The sequence below is a fragment of the Notolepis coatsorum genome (assembly GCF_963971535.1).
Source record: "Notolepis coatsorum genome assembly, chromosome: 20".
NCBI lineage: Eukaryota > Metazoa > Chordata > Actinopteri > Aulopiformes > Paralepididae > Notolepis > Notolepis coatsorum.
This window is the reverse complement of record NC_140184.1, coordinates 16,905,619-16,931,060: the sequence shown is the minus strand read 5'-3', so window position 1 is coordinate 16,931,060 and position 25,442 is coordinate 16,905,619. Positions and strand designations below refer to the sequence as shown.

General features: G+C 42.7%; 1 protein-coding gene across 1 annotated transcript in view; it reads left to right on the top strand.

Annotated features, from left to right (window-relative positions):
• Positions 1-477: 477 nt before the first annotated feature.
• Positions 478-25,442, top strand: part of slc9a5 (solute carrier family 9 member A5) — a 119,090-nt gene continuing 94,125 nt past the window's right edge. The window contains exons 1-2 of the mRNA XM_084337251.1: positions 478-887; positions 23,174-23,476. Of these exons, the coding sequence (XP_084193377.1) occupies positions 494-887; positions 23,174-23,476 (697 nt within the window). The 5' untranslated portion in view covers positions 478-493. The remainder of the gene's footprint in view (positions 888-23,173; positions 23,477-25,442) is intronic.

Sequence of the window (25,442 nt, the reverse complement as noted above, 5' to 3'; positions counted from 1 at the left end):
TGCACTTTTGTTGAATCAGGATGTAGCCTGAAATGGCATACTATTGACATAATTTCGTGTGATAACCGACATGCTATTTCAGGCTGTACATCCTGATTCAACAAGAATGTAGAACAAATATAACTACATTTTCATATGACTAAAACCGTAGATAACTGGGCTAAGAAGAAGAAGAAGAAGAAGGAAAAAAAATCTTTTGTCATCACATCAGGGCATCATCAGAGCACAGTGCGCAGGTGGGTGGCTCTTTAATGAAAGCCTCCCTCAGCGGGTCAGTAGGGACTCGGGTCACGTGTCAAGATGTGCCGCTAGAGAGGTACCGTTACCTCCTCTCAGGGTCCGGCGCCTATAGCTGCTGCGCTGCTGTGTTGATATTGTAAACCGGCGACCGCCCGGTCGTCCCTCCGTTCCCTCTGCGACTCCTCTCTCCACGGTCGTATAAAAGGGATAGAGATGTGACATACGGCTGTGCGTGAGTGTAGTACCAGGAGAGATGCTCGTCCTGAGTCTGCCGCCGCTGCTGCTGCTGCTGCTCCTGTCAGCGGCCGGGGAAGCTGATGCGGCCGCCGGTGACCTTTACGTGACAGATGCGTCGCTTCAACCACCGGAGCTCGGGCTGCTGCCTCCTCCGTCCCCCACCACCACCGCGTCCCGCTTCCAGCCCGGCGGCGGGGAGGAGGAATACGGTTATATTCCTCCCGGACCCGGCGTCGCCTTGGCCAGGTCGGCCGAAGAAGAAGAACCGTCCGGCGCCGCGACCACCGGAGGAGAGGACGAGCTGCATCATCACGGCGGGGGGTTCAAAATAGTGCAGTGGGAATGGAGCTACGTCCAGACGCCCTACATCATCGCCATATGGCTTCTGCTGGCCAGTGTGGCCAAGATCCGTAAGTGGACAAATGATTATACTGTTTTTGTTGTTGTTGCTATTTTCTTTTAGAATACTGTTTTGGAGTCTTAATTTTTGTTAAGAATATAGGACAGTCATGGATATAAGCATGCCATTATGCTTCAGTCTGTACCTTTTCAGTCACTGTGAAAGAATGAATGAAAGAAAACTTTATTTAACAGATTGCAGAATGGGTACAATACAGTACGGCTCAATACATACAATTGTTAAGGGGATGCAGACCTGAGAAAGACGTTTGTCTCGTTTCCATTAGGGTCCCCCATTTTCATTTCATATAGACATTTATGACATACACAACATACATGACATTTATGGCATAGGGACATATAGGTAAAATCAAATATTGTTAAATGATGGTATTGTGTGAGATGATGACTGAATAAACTATACTAAACTACTACTACTATAGTTGTTATTTATAGAGCACATTTTAAAAACAATGTTTACAAAGTGCTTTACACAAAAACAAATCAAAAACAAGATTATATATATAGAGAGAGATAAAGTGACCCTGGCTTGAATGAGTGGGACGAATCCTCCTGTATAACAGCGTTACAAACAGTCAGCTGCTAGTCTGCTACATAGCTGTGTTTCCATCCATGTTTTTTTTATGCGCATTATGAAGTATCCCGTTAGAAAAGAGGAAGAACTTTGAGATACATATACTCGTGTCATATAAATAAGCGATTCTGCTCTGAGTGACACCTAAGAGAACACAGGCCAGTGTTATGAGCAAGTTGGTAAATGGTCTAAAAAGGTGCCAGTTCAACTATTTGCTTCAATGTTAATATTGTGCAATGAATGCACATACAACAGGAAGTTAACGTTCCTTACACTTATTTTTTTCTGTGACCCAGATAGTTATTTGTGATGCTTGCACTTGTCATCAATTGAGAGTCGGACTGGAAGGTAAACCGAATTAGGTATACTATCATGGATCCATGCAAAGGAGTTTTACTATACCGTCGTCCACGATATAGTACTATTGTAAAAGAAAAAAAATATATGAATGAAATGAAATGGCACCATGACAATTGTATTACAAGGTAAAGACATACAAGTCATTATCACATTGTAATTTGTACCGTTATACCATCAAAGCTAAGAAAGATATTGTGGTCTGATATATTGGCCATATCTCCGCACTACAGTATGTCATTAAAATTTTTTTTTTTACAAAGTAGCTTTAGTTAGATTAGATTTGATTCAAATGTATTGTCATCGTACAGCTCAAGTACAGCACAATGAAAATAAGTTGATATCTAACCAGAGTGCAAGGTAACAGTAAAGTGCATTAACAATATACAGTGTGATTAAATGTAATGTATATAATGAAGCTACTGAGTAATATGCTAATTATAATGTACACTAATAAGAGTAGGTATGATATATATACAGATATAGTATACAGTGTGTGTGTGTGTGTGTGTATATATATATATATATATATAGGCTATATATATAGACAGGAATATATGCAGATATAGATAGTATTATTGTACATGGCTATCATACAGTGTTATATGGGTAGACATAGGTTGATCTGGTTATGATTACAGTATAAGACCGTAGGCAGTGAAGGCAGTAGATGGGTAGAAACTCAGTATAAGCAACAGAGTTCAGAGTTCATACAGTACAGTATGGGCCATAGATATATATAACTAGATGGTGCAAGGTGGCGTCTCCAGCATAGTTCACTGGCGGCCATCTTGTCACAGGCAGCACGCCCACCCGAGTCATAACATGAATGTCTATGGTGCATGTACTATTGAAATAACCATAGCTTGCTAAATTCTCAACCGATTTACAAACGGTTTGGTTTATTACAAACGTTATTAACATAGCTATGATTCAGGATGCTTGTATTGAAATTATTTTCATATGAAAGTCCATTATAAGTATGCAGTATGATCTCTGATGTTTATAACAAACCAAACCGTTTGAAAATCGGTTGAAAATGTAGCAAGCTATGGTTATTTCAATAGTACAGTACATGCACCCAGGCCCGGACTGGCCATCGGGAGCACCGGGAGTTTTCCCGGTGGCCTGGCCTGCACAGATAAAATAAATTTTTTTCCGGCGCGGCGCGATAGTTAGATAACCTAGGTGGGTGGGGAACAACCAGGATTTCACTCAGGGGTGCAGTGCTGGGCATACGCGGTCAAACGACGTTTGGGCTTCGTCACTGAGGCTGAAGTGCGCGCATCCTATTATTATGCAAAGTCTAGGTGGTAAGTGCCGGCGCGACGACACAAAAATGACTTGTCGCCGGCACTTATCACCTAGACTTTGCATAATAATAGGATACCGACAACCAAATACAAGCCCTGTAGGTGGGGGGTTGCTTGATCTCTCGACTGGAAGGATGAGACGAGGTGTATCATCTGTTCTGTGCGCAACCGAGGGAACATGTATGCCTTCGCCCATATTACGACTGCACCCCTGATTTCACTGTCTGCGACAGAGTTGGAGAACTATCTGACTCTCTCCCTCGGATCACACACACACACAATGGAGCCGTGCTGCCGCTTGTGATTGGTGGAGGCGGGACCAGGCGATACAACTGATTGACAATTTGACAGTGGAGGCGGCGAATGGAATGGCAGATGGCACTCTGCAGAATACTGTAACAGCCAGGCAGTGAGCCAGGTAGTTTTGTAATAATGAAAGGTCTGTTATTTAATGTTTATGTAAAGGGCTATTTTAACTGTTGATGGGTAGTGCATCAGTAAAGTGAATATGGTATTGTGCTCTTGCTCTGTTTGAATAGGTGGAGAGAGTGGTTAACTGTATTATAATAGTAAATAGACAAATATGTTGTGCTCTTGCTTTTTTCTTTTTGAAGGTGGAGAGAGTAGCATTGCTAGTGCCACAACAGTTTTATTTGAGGTTCATAACAGTACATTGTACTAAGCAATTGTTGGCTCATTAGTTTGTGATTCACATGCACTAAAATTCACCAGAATGCAGGAAATTAAGTCTTTGTAACAAAAAAAATCCTGGTGGGGGACCCCCAGACCCCCCGCTTAAAAAGTGGCCTGACTGGGGCTATATTTCGCGCTATATCTCCCGGTATGAATTATTTCCCCAGTCCGGCCCTGCTGATGCACCATAGACATTCATGTTATGAGTGGGCATGCTGCCTGTGGCAAGATCCATGTGGCAACGTCTCCATTGGCCAGCAGCGTGGGTAAGTCATCTAGCCTTCATATATGGCTATGGTATGGGCAGGGCTCTACGCTAACCTTTTTCCCAAGGAACACATGTGCTCCTAAATGAAAAAATTTAGGAGCACACAAAGAAATTTAGGAGCACACAAAATTATTTAGGAGCACAGTGAAAATATTTAGGAGCACAGTGAAAATATTTCAAGTAACAGAGTTTTTTTTTATATAAATGTATATTTGTACTGTGCGTGCATGTGCAAACGGGAACGGGACACACAATAGCACATACCACAAAAGTCACTGGCCCACTGTGTGCGTGTATCTGCGTGTGCAAACGGGAATGGGACACAGACATTTGAACTATTAAGTGATTAATGCCTACTGTGGCAAAGTTGTAGCCAACAACTAGGCCTAATAAAAAAGGCAGTGACATTAAACAAAAAGGAGACACTGGCATTACCACCAGGGCCATCAGTAGAGGGGACTGTAAGGTGCCTTTTCGGTATACTACCTTTGCTAAAACTGTGTTCTCTGTTAAAGGTGGTAACTACTGGAATAGCCTACCAGTTGTGATTAGAGAGTGCCCCACATACTCCATGTTCAAGACTCATCTTAAACTGCATCTTAAGGCAAACCAGAACTGTGATAATTTTTTATCTGATTTAGTTTATGTAACTTGTTTCTTATTGTTGTTTTTATCATTGATTGTCACAATGCTTTTACCCTAAGCAGGCTATTTATTTATTGAAAGTTTTGCCGTCTCCTGGTGTAAATGAGCTCTTGCTACAACCCTGCATGTTTACATTTTGTATTTTGTACTTGATGTTCATTAACATGTGCTGTCCCTATCAAATAAACTATCAAATCAAACTACTGCTACAAAAGTAACAGTCACTTAACTTTAGCTTTTGCCCCTTTTATGCATACAATGCCTATGTTTTGGCTAGTGTTGCTCTTCTAGAAAAATTATCCTTTCAGGGTTGCCTATTGAAATACTGTACACCTCCAGTACAGAAACATTGTTTATGAGTTTGCGTGTCAGGTAGACCATTGATTAACAGTCAATTCTGCCAATTACGTCACACCGCTTTCACCCACTTCTGCTGTTGATAACGCTAGCCAAGTTAGCACACACACACATACACAGTGGGCCAGTGACTTTGGTGTAGGGGTGTAACAATGCATCGCAATGCATCGATCCTAAGGGGAAAATTCAACTGCATCGATTTGAAAATTTTAGAATCGATTATCGCAATTTTAATGTGTACTCAGTGTTATGTTATTGTCATGTCCGTTACAGCCAACACAACGACATACGCTACTGCATCAACGTTATGATTAACAAAGCAAGGCATTCGTTTAGTTGCATTAACGTTATATCACTATTGCTATCGATAAATCTAGGTGTTCTAAAATCTATTGCTATTGGTAAGACTAGAATAAGTTACATTAATTTAATGTTACTGTCTCGGAAAACTCTCGCAAGCTGCTGGCCATTATGGACAATACCAACCACCCTCTCCACCACACCCTGGTGGGCCAGAGCAGCAGTCGCAGCGGACGGCTAATCTCCCTGCACTCACGGACTGAGCGGCACAGGAGGTCCTTTTCCCCCACTGCCATCAGACTGTACAACAGCGTAATATAGTGCGGGGGACCTTGACCCCTGACCTGTTCCCCACACACCTGTTTTTACATCTGTTTTTATACAGTTTTTTTTTTGTGTTTTATTTTTTTATTATTTTTTAAACAAACATATAAACAAACATGACAACACACGATAAGATATACAAGCATTATTAACAGTGCACATCCAATGAAATCACCATATAGTTAAATGTCTTATACAGGATATACCCCCAATACCTGCTATCTAATACCCTACACACATATGCTCTAGCTCGAACCCCCCCCTCCCGGACCCCCCATTGGATAATCCATCCATTATCCCACGCTCCTAACCAGACACTACCATTATATGCTAGCTTTTATTATCTCCACCACTTCTAACCACATTTTCCATTTGTGTTGGATATTCTCAATTGCAGGGAGTGATGTGTTAATCAAACTATTTGGGGCTGTAGCCTAGTTTTTGGTAGCAAATTGTTAGCAAAAACTATGCTTTCAGAGTAGCTTCCCCAGCACAGGTCAAGATTCAAGCGTTTTATTCATCACATACATACCAGGGCATACAGTGAAATGCGGTTGGCCATGCCCGCTTCGATTGTGCAATAAAAAGAATAGTAATAATAAGTCATATAATGTTGATCTTGGGACATTTGGCACATTATGTGCATTTAGCCTAATCAATCCAGCCTAAGCCTTTTTATTACAGCCGATATGCTTGACAGACTGCCCTGAGAAAGTGAAAATTAATGAATCCCATGAGGACTGCCTCAGTTAGTGAAGTGAGGACTGTGTGATATCTGCCTCAGTTAGTGAAGTGAGGACTGTGTGATCTCTGCTTCAGTTAGTGAAGTGAGGACTGTGTGATCTCTGCTTCAGTTAGTGAAGTGAGGACTGTGTGATCTCTGCTTCAGTTAGTGAAGTGAGGACTGTGTGATCTCTGCCTCAGTTAGTGAAGTGAGGACTGTGTCCTCTCTAGGGCTGACCTTTGAAGCTTTTTTTGGCAATCGAAGCTTCGGGGCCGAGCTTCAATTTTAATTCGAAGCTTCGAAAAAAAAATAAAAAAAAATGTTGTGGGACTTGTACAGCACTTTGGTAAACGTTGTTGTTTTTAAATGTGCTCTATAAATAAAGTGGATTGGATTAATTAATTAAGTAGCCCCTTTCGTGACTGTGACGCAGCCAACAAGGTTTCACTCGGCTGCGCTGCCTGGGTGCAGTGGGGCTGCTCTCACAGCCAACGACATGACATTACATAATTATGTTGCAACCTTCGTCTATCAAGCAAACAATTATATAAATATTTATATGTAGTTGATAGAGACAAAGGCAGAATTCGACTTAATTAAGCACGTTTTATTAAGACATATTTTTATATGGGTCGGGACACTTTAAAAAAGCAGCACAATGAACACAAATCTGTCCGACATAGTCTTAAATAACAAACGGCATTGCTTCGCTTCTTCGTCGACATGTCTGCTGCACATGTCCTTGTTGTTTTCAACACAGATAATCTCCATGTGCTTGTTGTAGAGAGGTGGAGTCGAGGCGCCGCATACTTTCGTTTCATTGGAATGGAGGCGGGAAAAGGCGCCGCTTACTTTCGTTTCATTGGAATGGAGGCGCAAGATTTTGGAGGCAAAAAAAAAAAAAAGTATTAACATTTTTTAATATAGGGCCTATATATATATATATATATATATTTTTTTTTTAACTTCGATTTTTTTTTCGAAGCTTGTGCCATCGAACGAAGCTTCGAAGTATTTAAGACAGCCCTAGTGATCTCTGTCTCTCTTTCTCTCTCTCTCTCTCCCCCTCTTTCTCTCTCACACACAACTCAGACTCTCTAACCATCTGCAGTCCCCTTCTCTATCTCACTATTTCACTCTCTCACTCTCACACACACACACACACACACACACACACACACACACACACACACACACACACACCACACACACACACACACACTGGTATCTGTTCCTAGAGAATTAAGTCACGTCACACACGTGCATGTGACTCTGGGAGTTCCAGTAGCTTGCCTCTCACTGTGAAAGCAGTTGATCTACAGTATATTGTACAAAACGCCGGGGCTGGATCAGAGATGTTTCTACCACTGGCACACATATTAAAGCCAGCCATGTCTACGTTCACACACAGGCACACACACCACCTTCCTTTATCTCTCTTCCCCTCTCTCTTACGTCCTTCCTCTCACGTTCTCTCTTTCCTTCACTCTCTCTCTCTCTTTAAAATATTTCAACATCTTGATTTCATTCCCTCCATCTCTAGTTTCAGCTGAGGGTGGCGTGGGCGGTTGTACCAGGTGGTGTGTGTGTGTGTGTGTCTGTGTGAGTGTGTGTGCGTGCCTGCCACCCATAGAACTATATAAAACCGGTGCCGCACCAACCCACAGACAGCGGAAGACATGGGAACTAGAGCTTCTGGCCCATCTTCTCTCTCAGCAGTTATTTGAGAAGCCAGTATCTTTCATAATGCAGGGAGATCACTGTCAGCCAGAGACATACAGCTGGCTAACCTGGGACTTTCCTACTGCATATTAATATGCCAAGCAGCTCTGTGTTAGTACACTGAACAACAGACGCCGTAATACACAGAGGTTTCATGCAACGCTATATGTGAAGGATTATTATTCAGTGTACGTCGACCTATATTCACACCTACCGTGTTACTGTAGCGCTGGAGATTGATCACAGAACAGAGGCTCTTAGACACTAACTTGTCCCAAGAGTGGGCTCTCTCTCTCTCTCTCTCTCTCTCTCTCTCTCTCTCTCTCTCTCTCTCTCTCTCTCTCTCTCTCTCTCATATTACCCCTGCCTCCCACAGTCCCACTCCTCCTCCCTCATTTCAGTTTAATGAACTTCCTATACCAGCTGTGTGATGAGAAGTTATGATGACGATAAATGGAACCAGTCTCTCAGATCAGATCAGCCGGTCCTCCCTGGCCACCCAGCCCAATCTGCTGCCACTCGGGATGGAGCCCATTCATTAGCTGGTTTCAGTAGCCTACAGGAAAGAGAGAGAGAGATAGACACTATTTGAGTCCATGTTGGACAGATCAACACTTTGTAAAATAATCTGTGTTACTAGTGGCCGCAGCACTAATATGAGCTTCCTGTTTCCATGTTGCTGGTGGCCAGGAGGATGTTGAGTCTCAAGTGGCAGGGCTGTGATCAAACAAAGCTAATGAACAGCTACAGTATGTGTCTGCTAGGCTAATGAACAGTGCTGTGTCTGCTAGGCTAATGAACAGCTATATTATCTGCTAGGTCTAATGAACAGCTATATTGTCTGCTAGGCTAATGAACAGTGCTGTGTCTGCTAGGCTAATGAACAGCTATATTGTCTGCTAGGTCTAATGAACAGCTATATTGTCTGCTAGGCTAATGAACAGTGCTGTGTCTGCTAGGCTAATGAACAGTGCTGTGTCTGCTAGGCTAATGAACAGCTATATTGTCTGCTAGGCTAATGAACAGTGCTGTGTCTGCTAGGCTAATGAACAGCTATATTGTCTGCTAGGCTAATGAACAGTGCTGTGTCTGCTAGGCTAATGAACAGCTATATTGTCTGCTAGGCTAATGAACAGTGCTGTGTCTGCTAGGCTAATGAACAGTGCTGTGTCTGCTATACTAATGAACAGCTCTGTGTCTGCTAGGCTAATGAACAGCTCTGTGTCTGCTAGGCTAATGAACAGCTCTATTGTCTGCTAGGCTAATGAACAGCTCTGTGTGTCTCTCTCTCTCTGTATCTGTCTCTATCTCTCTCTGTCTCTCTGTCTCTGTATCTCTCTGTCTCTCTCTCTGTCTCTCTGTATCTTTCTCTGTCTCTCTGTCTGTCTGTCTCTCTCTCTTTCTCTCTCTTCAGGGAGCATGTCAGACTGACACATCTCCGTTGCGAAAACCTTGCCCACCTGCAGTCAAAATGCCCCTACGGTCGCTAGAGCAAAGCTTTCTCAAGTGCTTTGTGTCTCCATTAGCTGTTGCTCTCTTTCTCTGCCCGCAGCGTTGCTCTCCAGCAGTTAATTATCTTCACTCAGACTTTAATAGCATTCCTCTGTGATGTGCCAGAAGCATCCCTGCACCTTTGTGGAAGAATGTGAAAAGGACACTCTGTATAGAAAGTCATGCCTCCAAGAGGAGTTCACTGTAGAAAAGATATGTTTTTTCAGTGGAGAGAGAGGACCTATAATGGATCTGCTGGCACGGTGTGTGGGTGATGGGAGTTGATGATTATTGGAGCTTCAATTAGTGTTTGAAGGACAAGAGGAGCGTGGGTAGCAGCTTTGTGTGAATGTGTAGGTGTGTGTGTGTGTACCTGTTTTTGTGTATGTGTACGTGTGTCATGTCATGTGTGCCTGTTGGAGTGCTTGTGTATTTTCATGCTCTTTGATGCCCTTTCATGTTGACTCACGTGTATCACTGTGTTTGCGTCTGATGTGTGTCTGATGTGTGTGTGTGTGTGTGTGTGTGTGTATGTGTGTGCGTGTGTCTGTGCGTGCGTGCGCACCTGTGTTGTGAGGCCATGCGCAACTCTGTGCACTGCGATGACTCACGACAGACCTTGACGAACATGTTCCAGGCAGAGGTTGCGTGTTCAGGGACGTTGGTATACACACACACAGTCATCATTAGTTCAACATGCAACAGGCTGTTCAAATTAAACTCCACATCCATGACTTGTAGATTATGGTTGTTTCGGATGTCTCATAATGACTTCTTCCACTGCATTCAAACAAATTCATGTAACTGCAAGTCTCACTGTATTTGACAAGAAAAAAAAAACTACTGAATGCACAGTAGCAAGGAAGAATAATTAATATATATATATATAATGGTTCATTCTTCTTCCTTGCTACTGTGGATTCAAGCGATACGGCATTTGGGTGATTACTAAACTCATAGACATCTTGGTTGGCAAACGACCGGTGATTGTAATCAATTAGCAGGGTGATTATCATTAAATGACAACTGTGGTCAGTGAGCTATGGCATTGCATTTGTTGGCAAGACACGCCATGAGGAAAAGAATAGCACTGAATCCCAACTTCTTTAACCACTATATTTTACTTTTGATGCCTTTGATGCCGCATTAGCAATGGAAGATTATATAGGGCTACATTGGGATTTTTTCCTGTGTGTGTGTGTGTGTGTGTGTGTGTGTGTGTGTTCTGAAACTGAGACTTAGCACATGGCCCTTACAATACAGCAAGCTGGCTTAACAGCGAGCTGGAGGCTTGGCAACCTCTCTGCACTGTGGACTTGGTTCCATTCTGTGTTTTCCTATGCAGTACCAGGGGAAGCTGCTGTGTTGCTCTGCTGCTAACACATTTTAACATCATACATGTCTGTGTCTCCATCCCTCTCTCTCTCTCTCTCTCTCTCTCTCTCTCTCTCTCTCTCTCTCTCTCTCTCTCTCTCTCTCTCTCTCTCTCTCTCTCTCTCTCTCTCTCTCTCTCTCTCTCTCTCTCTCTCTCTCTCTCTCTCTCTCTCTCTCATATTCCTTGCCGTTTTTTTTTCACGCCCTGTCATTTAGCACATTCTGCTTCCAAGGACGCAGTGGTCCCTCTATGTGATACAGTTAGTATGAAGCCAGCGTTAGTCCCCAGTAAGCAACAGGTGTCTTTCCGCGTGTTCAGCGGTAGTGGGAACAACACTAGGCTGCTGCCAACCTGTAACACTATATCTTTGTCAGGCCGAAAGGGATCATGTCACCTTCCTGATCCCTACCTCCTCCCTCCCTCCCAGTACTAGCCCAGTAGGAGCCTTAGGAGTGTATTCTGTGACTTACTGTATCTAATAGTTTCCTGTCCCTAAACACCATTGCCCCAGAGGGCTGGCCTACAATAATGAATGTCCCTAACTGGCTTGCTGGCCGGCTCCCCATTGTTGAAACACGCACGGTACACCGGTGTCATGGCCGAGTCCGGCTTAGCCAGGCTTGCCTAGTCTGGTTTTTTTTTTCTTCATGTGGTCCCCAAACAAGGATGGCTACCTCTCCAGACATCTCATTGTCCTAGGGTGACCATATTTTCAAACCCAAAAACCAGGACACTTAAAATATGATATATTTTTTAAAGTATACGTTCATGCACAGACACATGTATGCGCTTACATACCTGGGATTCGACCTTCTTTTGTTTACTCAATATCACACACTTCCTCCTGCCATTAGTCGTTAGAGCTTTTTGATTCATCCCCTCTTTATAAACTGCTGGTCACATTCAGATAACTGCAGAGCAGACTTGGTTGCTGTGCCAAAGCCCGGCTCTATAGTTACGGTTGCTATGGTGCCAACATGCAAGAGTCCTTATTAAAGACATCAGACTGACGTATTAACAGAGGATCTGAGAGAGGTATAATACAGCACATTGATTTATGAAGTGTGTTACTTTCTCATTTTCAGTACCTACTGCAGTAGTGTGTGTGTGTGTGTGTGTGTGTGTGTGTGTGTGTGTGTGTGTGTGTGTGTGTGTGTGTGTGTGTGTGTGTGTGTGTGTGTGTGTGTGTGTGTGTGTGTGTGTGTGTGTGTGTGTGTGTGTGTGTGTGTGTGTGTGTGTGTGTGTGTGTGTGTGTGTGTGTGTGTGTGTGTGTGTGTGTGTGTGTGTGTGTGTGATCAACAAAAGAGGGCAGGGTTTGAGATGGGTCAATTCTCCCTGAGAATATAATTAGACTATGAATTGAATTCATTGAATGAATTGAGGCAAATTCCAATGAAATTTGAATATTAAAGATAGCCTTTTCACATTATTATCACAAGAATTTATTTAGATTGATACTTGATCTATTTCATGATCTAATATCTCATTGTCGTGATTTATTTTTTTTCCACTTTTTTCTATTTTTCTCCCATCCCAATTTCGCCTCTCCAATTCTCCCCTCCCCTGTCTCGAACGTTGCTAGACTATGCCTCCCACTGGTCGGCTGCAGTGAGGACCAAGCCTTGCATCACGTGTCCCCTCCGGTACACGAGGATGCAGCTGTCGCATCTTTTCACCTGTACAGCGCGATCTCTCAGTGGCGAGGAGTAACGCGTGGGAGGCTCACGCTGCCCCCGTTACTTCCTGATTCTGCTGTACAGGCGCACCAACCAACCTGTAGGAGTCGCTGTCCACAACGTCCAATCCCCACCCACCAGCTTTCCCACCCATAACACTGCCAATTGTGTTAGTATGAACGACCAGCCAAGCTGGTAGCAACGCAGAGAGCTGGGCTCGAACCCAGCATCTCCTGCGTTAGTGGCGAGCGTCTTGCCCACTGCACCACTTAGCCGCCCCTTCATTGTCGTGATTTCTTAATGTACATAGTCGATGACTATTCTTCTGTGTGTGTGTTTATTTTTATTATCTCTTAATCGTATTTTGTATTGTGCATGTCTACCTTCCCAGCGAGGGAAATGAGGTGATAGCTAAACTAAGAAAGCAGGACATATAGCACTTGTGATTAACAAGTTCATTGTGTGTTTTATCTAGGGGTGTGTATCATGTATTAGTGTATTGATTTGTGATACTTGAGTCACCATATTATATTGATACGTGATGTCCAGTATCGTGATATTTTTCATACATGTACGTTTTCCAGGCCTTTAAATGGGTATGCCACTCATTTTGAGAATTCACATAATTATGTTCTTCCTGTTCCCCAGGAAAATTCTGTCGGTATTCATTCTGTCAGCACCACTCTCTCCTAAAGCAAGACATCAGAGAGAGGCAGAGAGAACCCTCCAGAACCCTTCATGTGTCACTGGGATGTTTTATGTTCTTTTACTCGATTACTAGTTTTAGCCCTTCATATTCCATGTTATTTTTACTCCTTTACTAGTTTTTGTCTTGCTTATTTTATGTTCATTTTTTTTTTACTCTCGCTAGTTTTTATGTTATTTTACACTGTAGCGCTTTGAGATGTGTTCTACAATTATAAAACGCCTCTACAAATTAAATATATTATTATTATTATGGATAATCTGAGGCTGCTACAGTACATAGACAATGAAGGTGCTCTGACTTTATGAGGCCATAAAATGATCATTATTGCTTTTATTCTAAATAGAGAAATCAATCAATCTAATTTACAATGATGTTGAGATTTAAAAAGACACAAAATAAAAAGAATAAAGAGAACAATCATTTAAAACAAGTATATAAAAACAGTGAATAAATGATACAAGATACAAAATAAAACCAAAAACAAACCAAAAACACATACAATATAGTGGCTAGCAGCAATTGACCAATCGCAACCCTCGCAAGCAACAGTCATGACCACAGGATCCAGAAAATGGGTCCATTCTAGGGGGTAAAACACAACCACCACTGCTGAGCTGCATATGTCAAATCTTTTTTTTTAAGTTAAGTACATTTTGAGGAAAACATTTCAATCTATGGTTATCATTTAAACCAGCAGGGGCCATTTAGCATGTAAGATTTCTCTCTGAGAGAGTAGCTTTGCTGTATTACCACCTCTGACTGGAGTTGACACATGTTCTAGTTCAACGAAGCATAAAGACGCCAGAGAGACTTATGATAATGTTTGTCCGTTGCATATTCCATGCTTCCTGTGCATATAGCTGTTTTGTGTTCAGACTTTGTTTCAGACAGCGTCATGTCAGGCCCATATAATCCTTTCTACAAGGTCAAGTCAGTTTATACAGTACAGAGGTGGTGTTACAGTTAATGAACTGTTTAATGGAAAGCTTTTTTCCAGTATGCGGTTGTGTGTAAAACTTCACACATATTATTGCACTGGCTGCATCTGCCACACGTGTAGCTGCCTGAATTGGCCTGAATTAAAGAGAAGCTGTAGAAGCAGCACCACCTCTGTAGTGTACAAACTGACCTGAACTAGTGGAAAAACGTATGTGGACCAGACACAACTCTGTCTGAAACAAAGGTTGTCTGAACACGAAGCATGGAATATGCAACAGACATATATTATCATGAATGAATGAAGGACTTTATTTGACAATATACAAATAACATGTGACAGAAAGCACAGTCAGGAGATACTGTCAAGGATGAACACAAAAAAGCTCAGAGCTTATTTCCATTGTGGTCCTTGTAGCGTGTAGCAGGGTAGGGGAATGAGATGCTTAGACATGCATCATACGGACATGACATCACAACACATCACATATACCATTTACCATTTATATACATAACAGACTCATAAACATCCAAGGGTGCCGTTTTGCTGAGTGTCTAGGTTAATTATAGTCCCTTTTGAGCCATGTCTTCAGGCTGGACTTGAATCTAACACAGCATTGACTACGATTTTCAGGTCACTGGGCAGACTGTTCCAAAAGACAGCTGCTGAATACAAAATTGACTCCTTCCCCATACAACTCCTGAATCTGACTGGCACAAAGTCAGTTGAGCTACGCCTAGTTGGGTATGCATGGGTGTCCCTGATTTGGTTGAAGTAGTTGTTGAAGTACACTGGCACTACCCTGTGCACGATTCTGTGAACTAGGCAACCATGTGAAGCCAACCATGGCTCTCCAGTGTCTTTATGCTTCGTTGTGGCTTCTTGGTAATGTTTGGCCATTGCATATCCAATGCTTCCTGTGCATATAGCCGTTTTATTGAACCTTTGCTTCACATAAGCTTTTCTACAAGGGCAACAATTGACCCTTTGGTATGTTTGTTTTCAGATGTTTTATATGGTTACTTGAGCCATGAAGAACTGTGTTGCTTTTCTGTAGATGGTGCTCTTGACCAGTCTGTCAGTTTTGAAAATCATCAGATCATCTAGAAAATTGTATGTTGATGTCCTACAGTAAATCTTAAAAAGGAGCTACTTGAATTAACATAGTCATGGAACTCGTTGAGCTCTTCAACTCTATCTGCCCAGAAGCTGAGAATGTCATCCAAATGTATTTTCCGCAGCTTAATTCTGGCATGGAAGGGGTTTGTAGTAGTATCGTAGATGATGTTTTCTTCCCTGTGAGCCACTGCTAATGATGCTACCAGTGTTTCCATTGCTGTCCTTTTGGCTTGAAGATGATAATGATCCTCAAATTTGAAATCGTTTTTAGATAGTACAAGATTGAGAATGTCCAAAAGGAACTCATTTGGAGGTAGGGCTTGAGAGTTGCGTTCTCATGTGGAATACAGGTGTAAAGGCTTGTACAAATTGTTGAGCTGTCCAGACAATAGTTGGTGTCAGTGAGAACATTTAATACATCCTTGGTATCCTTCACAAAAGAGGGAACAGACAGTGACAATGTCCGAAAGAAACCCCCATTTTGACAGTAGTTCAGTGACAGAGCCTATTCCAGAGACAATGGGTCTCAGGGGGGTACTCCTCGGGAACTCAACAGTGAGATACTCTAACTAATTTTTTTTTAAAGTCCAATCATGATGTAATGCATATTGTAGAGGTTGTCGATTTCTTCTTTAATTTAATTTACCGGATTCCGATGGAGGCCTGTGTTTCCAGATGAGCAAGCATTTTAGTCTGATAGTCTCCTGAATCCATAATCACTGTTCCACAATCTTTATCTGCTCCCCTGATTGGGATTTCTGAATTACCCTTAATTTTATGCTTCATATCCTTTTAAAGCTTTGCACTGAGATTGCAATATGTTGGTCCTTCTTCATTCTTGATAATTTCATCTACCGTACTTTTCGGATTATAAGCCGCGGCTTTCCCCCCAATTTTTCGACCCTGCAGCTTATATAACGGTGCGGCTTATATGTGACTCAACGTGACCAAACCCGAAAATGTAAAAATCTAAATATTGCTTTTTTGACTGCATTGAAATGTTATTTATCTGTTCCCTTATTTGCTAAACTTAATACAACTTGTAAATGAGTTAATTCTTGTTATTTGTCCGACAGTATTGTGTCCCAATGCTAATTACATATGGTAATTAAACATTAAAACACCTGCGGCTTATAGTCCAGTGCGGCTTATATATGTACACATCATTCAATTTAGCTGCTGCGGCTTATAGTCAGGTGCGGCTTATAGTGCGAAAAGTACGGTATATTAGCTTGCCAAAAGTATACAAGGGCTGGTATTTGTGACAGGCATAAATGATGATGGTTTAGCTAATGGAGTCCTAATAGTAGAAGGGATAGCGGTGTAGCTTGTGTTTTTGTTTAACACCTTCGCTACCACACTACAAATGATTAACACTTTCACTACCACACAGACAACGGATTAACACTTTCACTACCACACTACAAAGGATTAACACTTTAACTACCACACTACAAATGATTAACACTTTCACTACCACACTACAAAGGAATAACACTTTCACTACCACACTACAAATGTTAACACTTTCACTACCACACTCCAGAATGTTAACACTTTCACTACCACACTACAATGGGTTAACACTTTCGCTACCACACTACAAATGATTAACACTTTCACTACCACACAGACAACGGATTAACACTTTCACTACCACACTACAAAGGATTAACACTTTCACTACCACACTACAAATGTTAAAGGTGACATGCATTATAAATGTATTTTTTTAGTCTCTAGCATTGTATTATAGTAATAGGAGTTAGTATCAATGTGTTTTTGTCTCTAAATACCATATTGGCGGATTGCCGTCATTCAGGTCATTAATTTCCTGGTCCATTTTAATCAGGTCGTTCTGATTTGACGCGCATGGTGAGGTCACGTGGCGCTGGGGAAGTGGATAGTGATCCGATTGGCTCTGTGGTTAGAGCCAATGCCCGCCCACAACCTAGGCAGCCCACACAGCGATAGCAGAGCTAGTGGAAATCACTTCCTCAAACAGCGAGGCAGATAGTGAAACCCGACACCTCGACTGCACTCTGCGAGGGAGAGAGAGAGAGAGAGAGAGAGAGGGAGAGGGAGAGAGAGAGAGAGAGGGAGAGGGAGAGAGAGAGAGAGGAGAGAGCCCGCATCTGCGTGTGCTTGTTTACACAGTGTTTCATTCTCAGTCTCTCTCTCTCTCTCTATCTCTCTCTCTCTCTCTCCATCCCACCCTCTCTCTCTCTCTTTCCCTCTCTCTATCCCTCTCCCCCCTCTCTCTCTATCCCACCCCCTCTCTCTCTCTCTCTCTCTCTCTACCAGTCGCAGACTGTGTGGATGACTGTCACTCAGTGCTTATGGGCGGAGCCAGGCCATCACAGCCTGAAATACTGATGCTGTGAAATTAGGCTTTTGAGTACTTGATAAGCAATATAAAACAATGCATTTTTTTGAAAAAAAAAAACGTACAGATGTCTTCAATAGACTCACAGGAATTGTGTAAAGTTGCCCAAATAGTGCTAGGAATAGCAATGCAGGTCCCCTTTCTTTCACTACCACACTCCAGAATGTTAACACTTTCACTACCACACTACAATGGGTTAACACTTTCGCTACCACACTACAAATGATTAACACTTTCACTACCACACTACAATGGGTTAACACTTTCACTACCACACTACAAAGGGTTAACACTTTCACTACCACACTCCAGAAGGTTAACCATTTCACTACCACACTACAGAAGTTTAACACTTGCACTACCACACTACATAAGGTTAACCCTTTCACTACCCCACTACAGATGGTTAACCTTTCACTACCACACTACAGAATGTTAACCCTTTCACTACCACACTACTATGCAATGTTTTTCTTCTGTAGTTTATTTTACAAGCTGCGTGTAGCACTTGTGTCACTAACGGTAAGCTGTTCACCACGGGCACAGTTCTAGATTCGAATGAGGAGAGGAGTAATATACACAGTTAAAGGAATAGTAGACCAGAGACAGAGTTATAACAATGACCAGTGGTTTATTTTCAAGCACGCTAGCTAGACAATAATAATACATACAGACACGAAGTACAAGGTAGTAGTGCGAAGTATCCCTTTTAGGTTCTTTCATTAACCACTCCTTCTTTCGGGAGGGTTAGTTCGATATCAAGTCCTAGGTCGATTGGATCAACACATTAGGGTTGGTTCAGATGTCTCTGAGGTTATCTCTAGCTAAAGCTAGGTTCAAGGTTGGATATTGGATGTATCCCTTTATCATGAGTAACTCGTTATCTTTTCTTCTGCAATTGCAGATCAGTAAACTCTATATCAGACAGTTTATCATTTCAATAGGTAAATGTTTAAACATATTAATTTAAACCTTTAAGTGTGCAGGGAATGCAAGTACCTTATTAGGTGAAATGCCCCTTTAAACTCTTAAGTACCAATAGAAATGTTCAAGGTTATAGGAATGCAAATACCGTATTAGGTGAATGTATCCTTTAAACCATCTTTCTTTACAGGAGAACCATCAGTGATTCAACTATAATCAATATGTCATCAATGAGATTCAAGTATCTTACTGGGTACATAGACCCTTTAACGAGTCCTCTATAATGGAGAACATCGGTAGTTCAGGTATCTTACTGGGCATATTTACCCTTTAATTCTCCCTTCTTAAAGGAGAATTATCAGTGGTTCAAGTATCTTACTGGGTGTATTTACCCTTTAATTCTCCCTTCTTAATGGAGAATTATCAGTGGTTCAAGTATCTTACTGGGTGTATTTACTAGGGAGGTCCGATATTATCGGCCTACCGATATTATCGGCCGATATTGGCATAGAAATGTGATATCGGAAAATATCGGTATCTGTTTAAAAAAAATTATTTCTTTTTTACATTTATTTAACCTTTATTTATCCAGGCAAGCAAGTAAGAACAAATTATTATTTTATTTATTGTCAAAGTATGCATAATGTTGTGTTAATTACATGACAAGAGATATGTAATGTTAATTACCTGAAATTATTCAGTTTTTGGGGGGGGGGGGAAACCCTGCATATATCGGTATCGGTTGATATCGGTATCGGAAATTAAGAGTTGGACAATATCGGTATATCGGTATCGGTAAAAAAGCCAATATCGAGCATCCCTAGTATTTACCCTTTAATTCTCCCTTCTTATAGGAGGAGTATCAGTATCCATATATCAAATCAAATCAAATACAAAATACAATATCAAAATAACAAAAGGAGAACGGGGTCGAAGCCCTTGGAAGTCCTTGTATTCTCGTTCAACCAGTTTGTGTCATAGAAAAGGATATGGTCCTTGGAAGTTCTTATGACTCAAGTTCAATCAGTTCGTTAATTCCTGATCCACTCCCTCACTGGGAATGAGGAAGGCAATTCTCAATCCTACCAGACTGTTGAGGCAACAGGAGTTGAGCAACAGGGGTATTCAGATCAGGCCGGCATATAATATCTATATCAGAGGTTCAGTGGGTTGGCTCGCCATCTTGTATCGGTCCGGCACACTGCCTCGTCCCGCGTGGGCACACATGGTGATGGGTGGTCAGCCGGGACTCTTGGAACTGTTCCCAGGCAGTGTGCGATCCATACCATGATTTTCGGGGGAGCTCCCGGGTGTGGGGGGGGGGGTGTGGGGACAAAAAAAAGTAAAAAAAAAAGAGCTCGGAGCGCTTTTTCCTGGGTCTCGCGACTGCCGCAAAAACGCGAGGCGCGGCGCTGGGAAAAGGAACGCGCCGGCAGCGTCTGTGGCATAGCATTTAGAAATGAATGACAGACAGGAGCTGACAACTCATAAAACGTCCCCGGTCGACACGGGCCCTATTAGGCTATAGGTATGAACAGAGTCATAGAATATGACTCTGGGTATGAGTAACGTTACAGAACCACACATAGTCCACACCACACAGGTCTGCAGGCATGATGGAGACGCACATATTAAAATACACATGCTCAGATTAACCCCTCTGATCCAACACTAAAATCCACACACAACAGTCCTATTTACACATAAACACACGGATGAACCAATACCGAACAACAAGTCCACGGCCAAACACATCGAGTCTAATATTATTATAGTAGTAGGCAAATGCAACATTATCGCCACCGACCTGATGGTGAAGATTTGCCCAATTCTCAAAATCTGCATGTGACAGAAGTAGTCCCAGCAGCAGGCTGCTTCGCCTTCTTTGTAAAAGAAGGCTTACTTCTTTGATATTTCATTTAACTAAGTTTCGACATTACGCTTGTTTGATGAAGTTTGATTTGTGCCTGCAGGCTGCAGCGCCGCCACGCTCCGAATGGTAAACGCAAGAATAGCATGTTGCCATCTATTACGAGTAGGGTAAATCTGCAGTGCCGATATAGGGTATATCTGCAGTGCATATTTATGCTTTTGTCTATTACAGTGAATTAGTGCGCAAATCATTAATGATACATCAAAATAGCATAATTTTATCATTATACACGATGATGATACAGATAATTACAGAAAAATGAGAAATGCATGGCAAAAATAGCATTTATTTTCAGTAATTTAGAGACCCCCAGGGGAGCTTTAGAGACCCCCAGGGGAGCTGATGTCTGATCTGGGAGCTATAGCTCACCCAGCTCCCCCCGTGGATCACACCCTGCTCCCAGGGTGGAACGGGGTGCTAGAAAAACCTGGCCTGTGTCAAGCAGGCATTCAGAAAATAAAAGCTATTTACCATCTGTTATCGCTTCATCATCTTTTCATTGCTTTCAGAATGAATAATCAATTAGGCTACTTTTAGCTATGCTAAGCTAAAGTAGGCTACCTTATCACAGCACGTGGGAATGTCCGTCTGTCCCATGCTAAGTTAGGCTAAAGTGCGCTAGCATATGGGACATTCCTCACGTTCCATATTAAACTCTCAAACAGTCAAAATGTATATAGACCATGTTGTTATCGTACAGCATATCAATACAATTATAAGTACTTCTGAAATGGTTTCTTTCTAGTTTTCATTTAACCAAATTGAGCTTGAAGCTTCGCTAGCATGACTCAGGATGAAGCTACATTATTAGCTTATAGCATTGAGCTAACGATTTTGTACAATATTGATGAAACTCACCAAAACCGCAGGCTACTTTAACTGCAACGCTTCTTCGGTTTTGTAACTGGGGGAATCTTTTATAACTGTTTGGTAACTGTTTTTATCATGCTATTTCATCTCGGTATCCAGCAACATACAGCTGCGTCAATCTCCATGGTTTCTGTAATCTCATCTGCGTGTTGCAAGACTCACCTGCCGTAAAGCAAGGCGTGGCTGTCGTGACATCTATCTACGTCATGAAGTAATTTAAAGGGCAGTGCAGCAATTCAAAGGATTTGGCCAAAGTTGCTAATCTCATACGAATATACATATGACCCAATAATATTAACTACTTATGTTCTTACATAATAGCATTAACTATTTATGTTCTTATTCAATGGCATTAACTATTTATGTCCCTATGACTAAATAGTTATGAATCTGAAACCTGGGTTACATGCGCAGTTTCCAACTGTGTGTGTGTGTCCTCTCTGTATGTGTGCGCATGTCTAACTGTGTGTGTTAGGGGTGGGGGGAAATATCGATACGTAGTAGTATCGCGATACTTTGCGTGGCGATACTGTATCGATATTTAATTATTTATAAAAAATAATTTTTATTTTATTTTTATTTATTATAATTTTTTGTATAAGGAAGTTGCATTGTTCATTTCAATACTTGTAATAGTACAGTAGTCCACACACGCACACATGTGCATTCAGTTAAGTTGGTATATGACTGTAATACAAACAGGTACATGCAACACAGATTACAGTGTTTACATCTGTCTGCTTGAGAAAATACCATGTTCTGCAATAAAAATGATTGAAGTGAGATAAACAGACTGAAGACTTTATTTTATTAGATAAAACATGTTGACAAAGTTTTACTTTGCAATTGAAAAAAGGTAATAAATCGCAATATATCGCAATATTAATATCGCAATACTCAGCATATCGCAATATATTTAGTATCGTATCGCAATACTATCGTATCGTGACTCAAGTATCGTGATCGTATCATGAGGCCTCTGGTGATTCCCACCCCTAGTGTGTGTGTGTGTTCTCTCTGTATGTGTGTGTGTGTGTGTGTGAGAATGTGTGTGAAGCCAAACAAATTGCCAAATATTGCTCTGTCTATTATTGGCAGCTTAGCCGCGTGGAGAAGGAGGTGCTATGTGTCCCTTAAGTGTTCAGTGCTGCTTGGCCCCGATATATTTGATTCCCTGTTTATGTAATATAATTTGTGGAACCAAATAAAGTATTCAAATGTTATCTCTGTGTGTGTGTGTGTGTGCGTGTGTGTGTGTGTGTGTGTGTGTGTGTGTGCATGTCTAACTGTGTGTGTGTGTGTGTGTGCATGTCTAACTGTGTGTGTTGTGTGTTCTGTGTGTGTGTGTGTGTGTGTGTGTGTGTGTATGGTATGTGTGCATGTCTAACTGTGTGTGTGTGTGTGTGTGTGCGCATGTGCATGTCTAATTGTGTGTGTGCATATCTAACTGTGTGTGTGTGTGTGTGGTGTGTGTGCATGTCTAACTGTGTGTGTGTGTGCATGTCTAACTGTGTGTGTATGTCTAACTGTGTGTGTATGTCTAATTGTGTGTGTGTGTGTTTTCTCTCTTCCCCTGCAGTGTTCCACTTCTCTCAGCGGTTCACCAAAGTGGTCCCAGAGAGCTGCATGCTGATCCTCCTGGGGCTGGTCCTGGGAGGGGTGGTGCTCCTGGCCAGCAAGAAGCAGCCCCACCAGCTGGAGCCGGGCCTCTTCTTCCTCTTCCTCCTGCCCACCATCGTGGGCGACGCCGGCTACTTCATGCCTGCCAGGCTGTTCTTCGACAACCTGGGGGCCATCCTGCTGTACGCTGTGGTGGGGACGCTGTGGAACGCCTTCTGCACCGGCTTCTGCCTGTATGGGGTCAAGCTTCTGGGGTTTATAGGTGAGTGGAAGGTTCTCCTGAGGTCACAGTTAGGAGTGGTACAGGTCATAGGAGAGTGGAAGGTTCTCCTGAGGTCACAGTTAGGAGTGGTACAGGTCATAGGAGAGTGGAAGGTTCTCCTGAGGTCACCGGTAGGAGTGGTACAGGTCATAGGAGAGTGGAAGGTTCTCCTGAGGTCACAGTTAGGAGTGGTACAGGTCATAGGAGAGTGGAAGGTTCTCCTGAGGTCACAGTTAGGAGTGGTACAGGTCATAGGAGAGTGGAAGGTTCTCCTGAGGTCACCGGTAGGAGTGGTACAGGTCATAGGAGAGTGGAAGGTTCTCCTGAGGTCACCGTTAGGAGTGGTACAGGTCATAGGAGAGTGGAAGGTTCTCCTGAGGTCACAGTTAGGAGTGGTACAGGTCATAGGAGAGTGGAAGGTTCTCCTGAGGTCACCGTTAGGAGTGGTACAGGTCATAGGAGAGTGGAAGGTTCTCCTGAGGTCACCGTTAGGAGTGGTACAGGTCATAGGAGAGTGGAAGGTTCTCCTGAGGTCACCGGTAGGAGTGGTACAGGTCATAGGAGAGTGGAAGGTTCTCCTGAGGTCACCGTTAGGAGTGGTACAGGTCATAGGAGAGTGGAAGGTTCTCCTGAGGTCACAGTTAGGAGTGGTACAGGTCATAGGAGAGTGGAAGGTTCTCCTGAGGTCACAGTTAGGAGTGGTACAGGTCATAGGAGAGTGGAAGGTTCTCCTGAGGTCACCGGTAGGAGTGGTACAGGTCATAGGAGAGTGGAAGGTTCTCCTGAGGTCACCGTTAGGAGTGGTACAGGTCATAGGAGAGTGGAAGGTTCTCCTGAGGTCACAGTTAGGAGTGGTACAGGTCATAGGAGAGTGGAAGGTTCTCCTGAGGTCACCGTTAGGAGTGGTACAGGTCATAGGAGAGTGGAAGGTTCTCCTGAGGTCACCGTTAGGAGTGGTACAGGTCATAGGAGAGTGGAAGGTTCTCCTGAGGTCACCGGTAGGAGTGGTACAGGTCATAGGAGAGTGGAAGGTTCTCCTGAGGTCACCGTTAGGAGTGGTACAGGTCATAGGAGAGTGGAAGGTTCTCCTGAGGTCACAGTTAGGAGTGGTACAGGTCATAGGAGAGTGGAAGGTTCTCCTGAGGTCACCGTTAGGAGTGGTACAGGTCATAGGAGAGTGGAAGGTTCTCCTGAGGTCACAGTTAGGAGTGGTACAGGTCATAGGAGAGTGGAAGGTTCTCCTGAGGTCACCGTTAGGAGTGGTACAGGTCATAGGAGAGTGGAAGGTTCTCCTGAGGTCACCGGTAGGAGTGGTACAGGTCATAGGAGAGTGGAAGGTTCTCCTGAGGTCACAGGTAGGAGTGGTACAGGTCATAGGAGAGTGGAAGGTTCTCCTGAGGTCACAGGTAGGAGTGGTACAGGTCATAGGAGAGTGGAAGGTTCTCCTGAGGTCACAGGTAGGAGTGGTACAGGTCATAGGAGAGTGGAAGGTTCTCCTGAGGTCACAGGTAGGAGTGGTACAGGTCATAGGAGAGTGGAAGGTTCTCCTGAGGTCACCGGTAGGAGTGGTACAGGTCATAGGAGAGTGGAATATTCTACTGACGATCACATCACAGCTAGTCACTCAGGCACATGCATACACAGACCTCAAAGAGCACTTGATCCCCTGCCGTTTTCCTTCCTAGAGAGAAAGTGCCCTTTTTCTCTCTTTTTTTCCATCATTAAGTTCAAGTTTCAAGTTTCAAGTTTCTTTAATAGTTGTCATACAGAAGTACAGAATACTTTTATACAAAATGCTTCTTACTGTTACGCTCCAGAGACTGTGCTAGACAAGATAAGTATGAAATAAAATAAAGTAGCATGTAAAAATAGAGGTCACAGTGTTCAGTATAGACATATGTACAATGTTCGATGCAGAATAGAAGTAACTGAGTTACCATACAATATACAATATACTATGCAATAT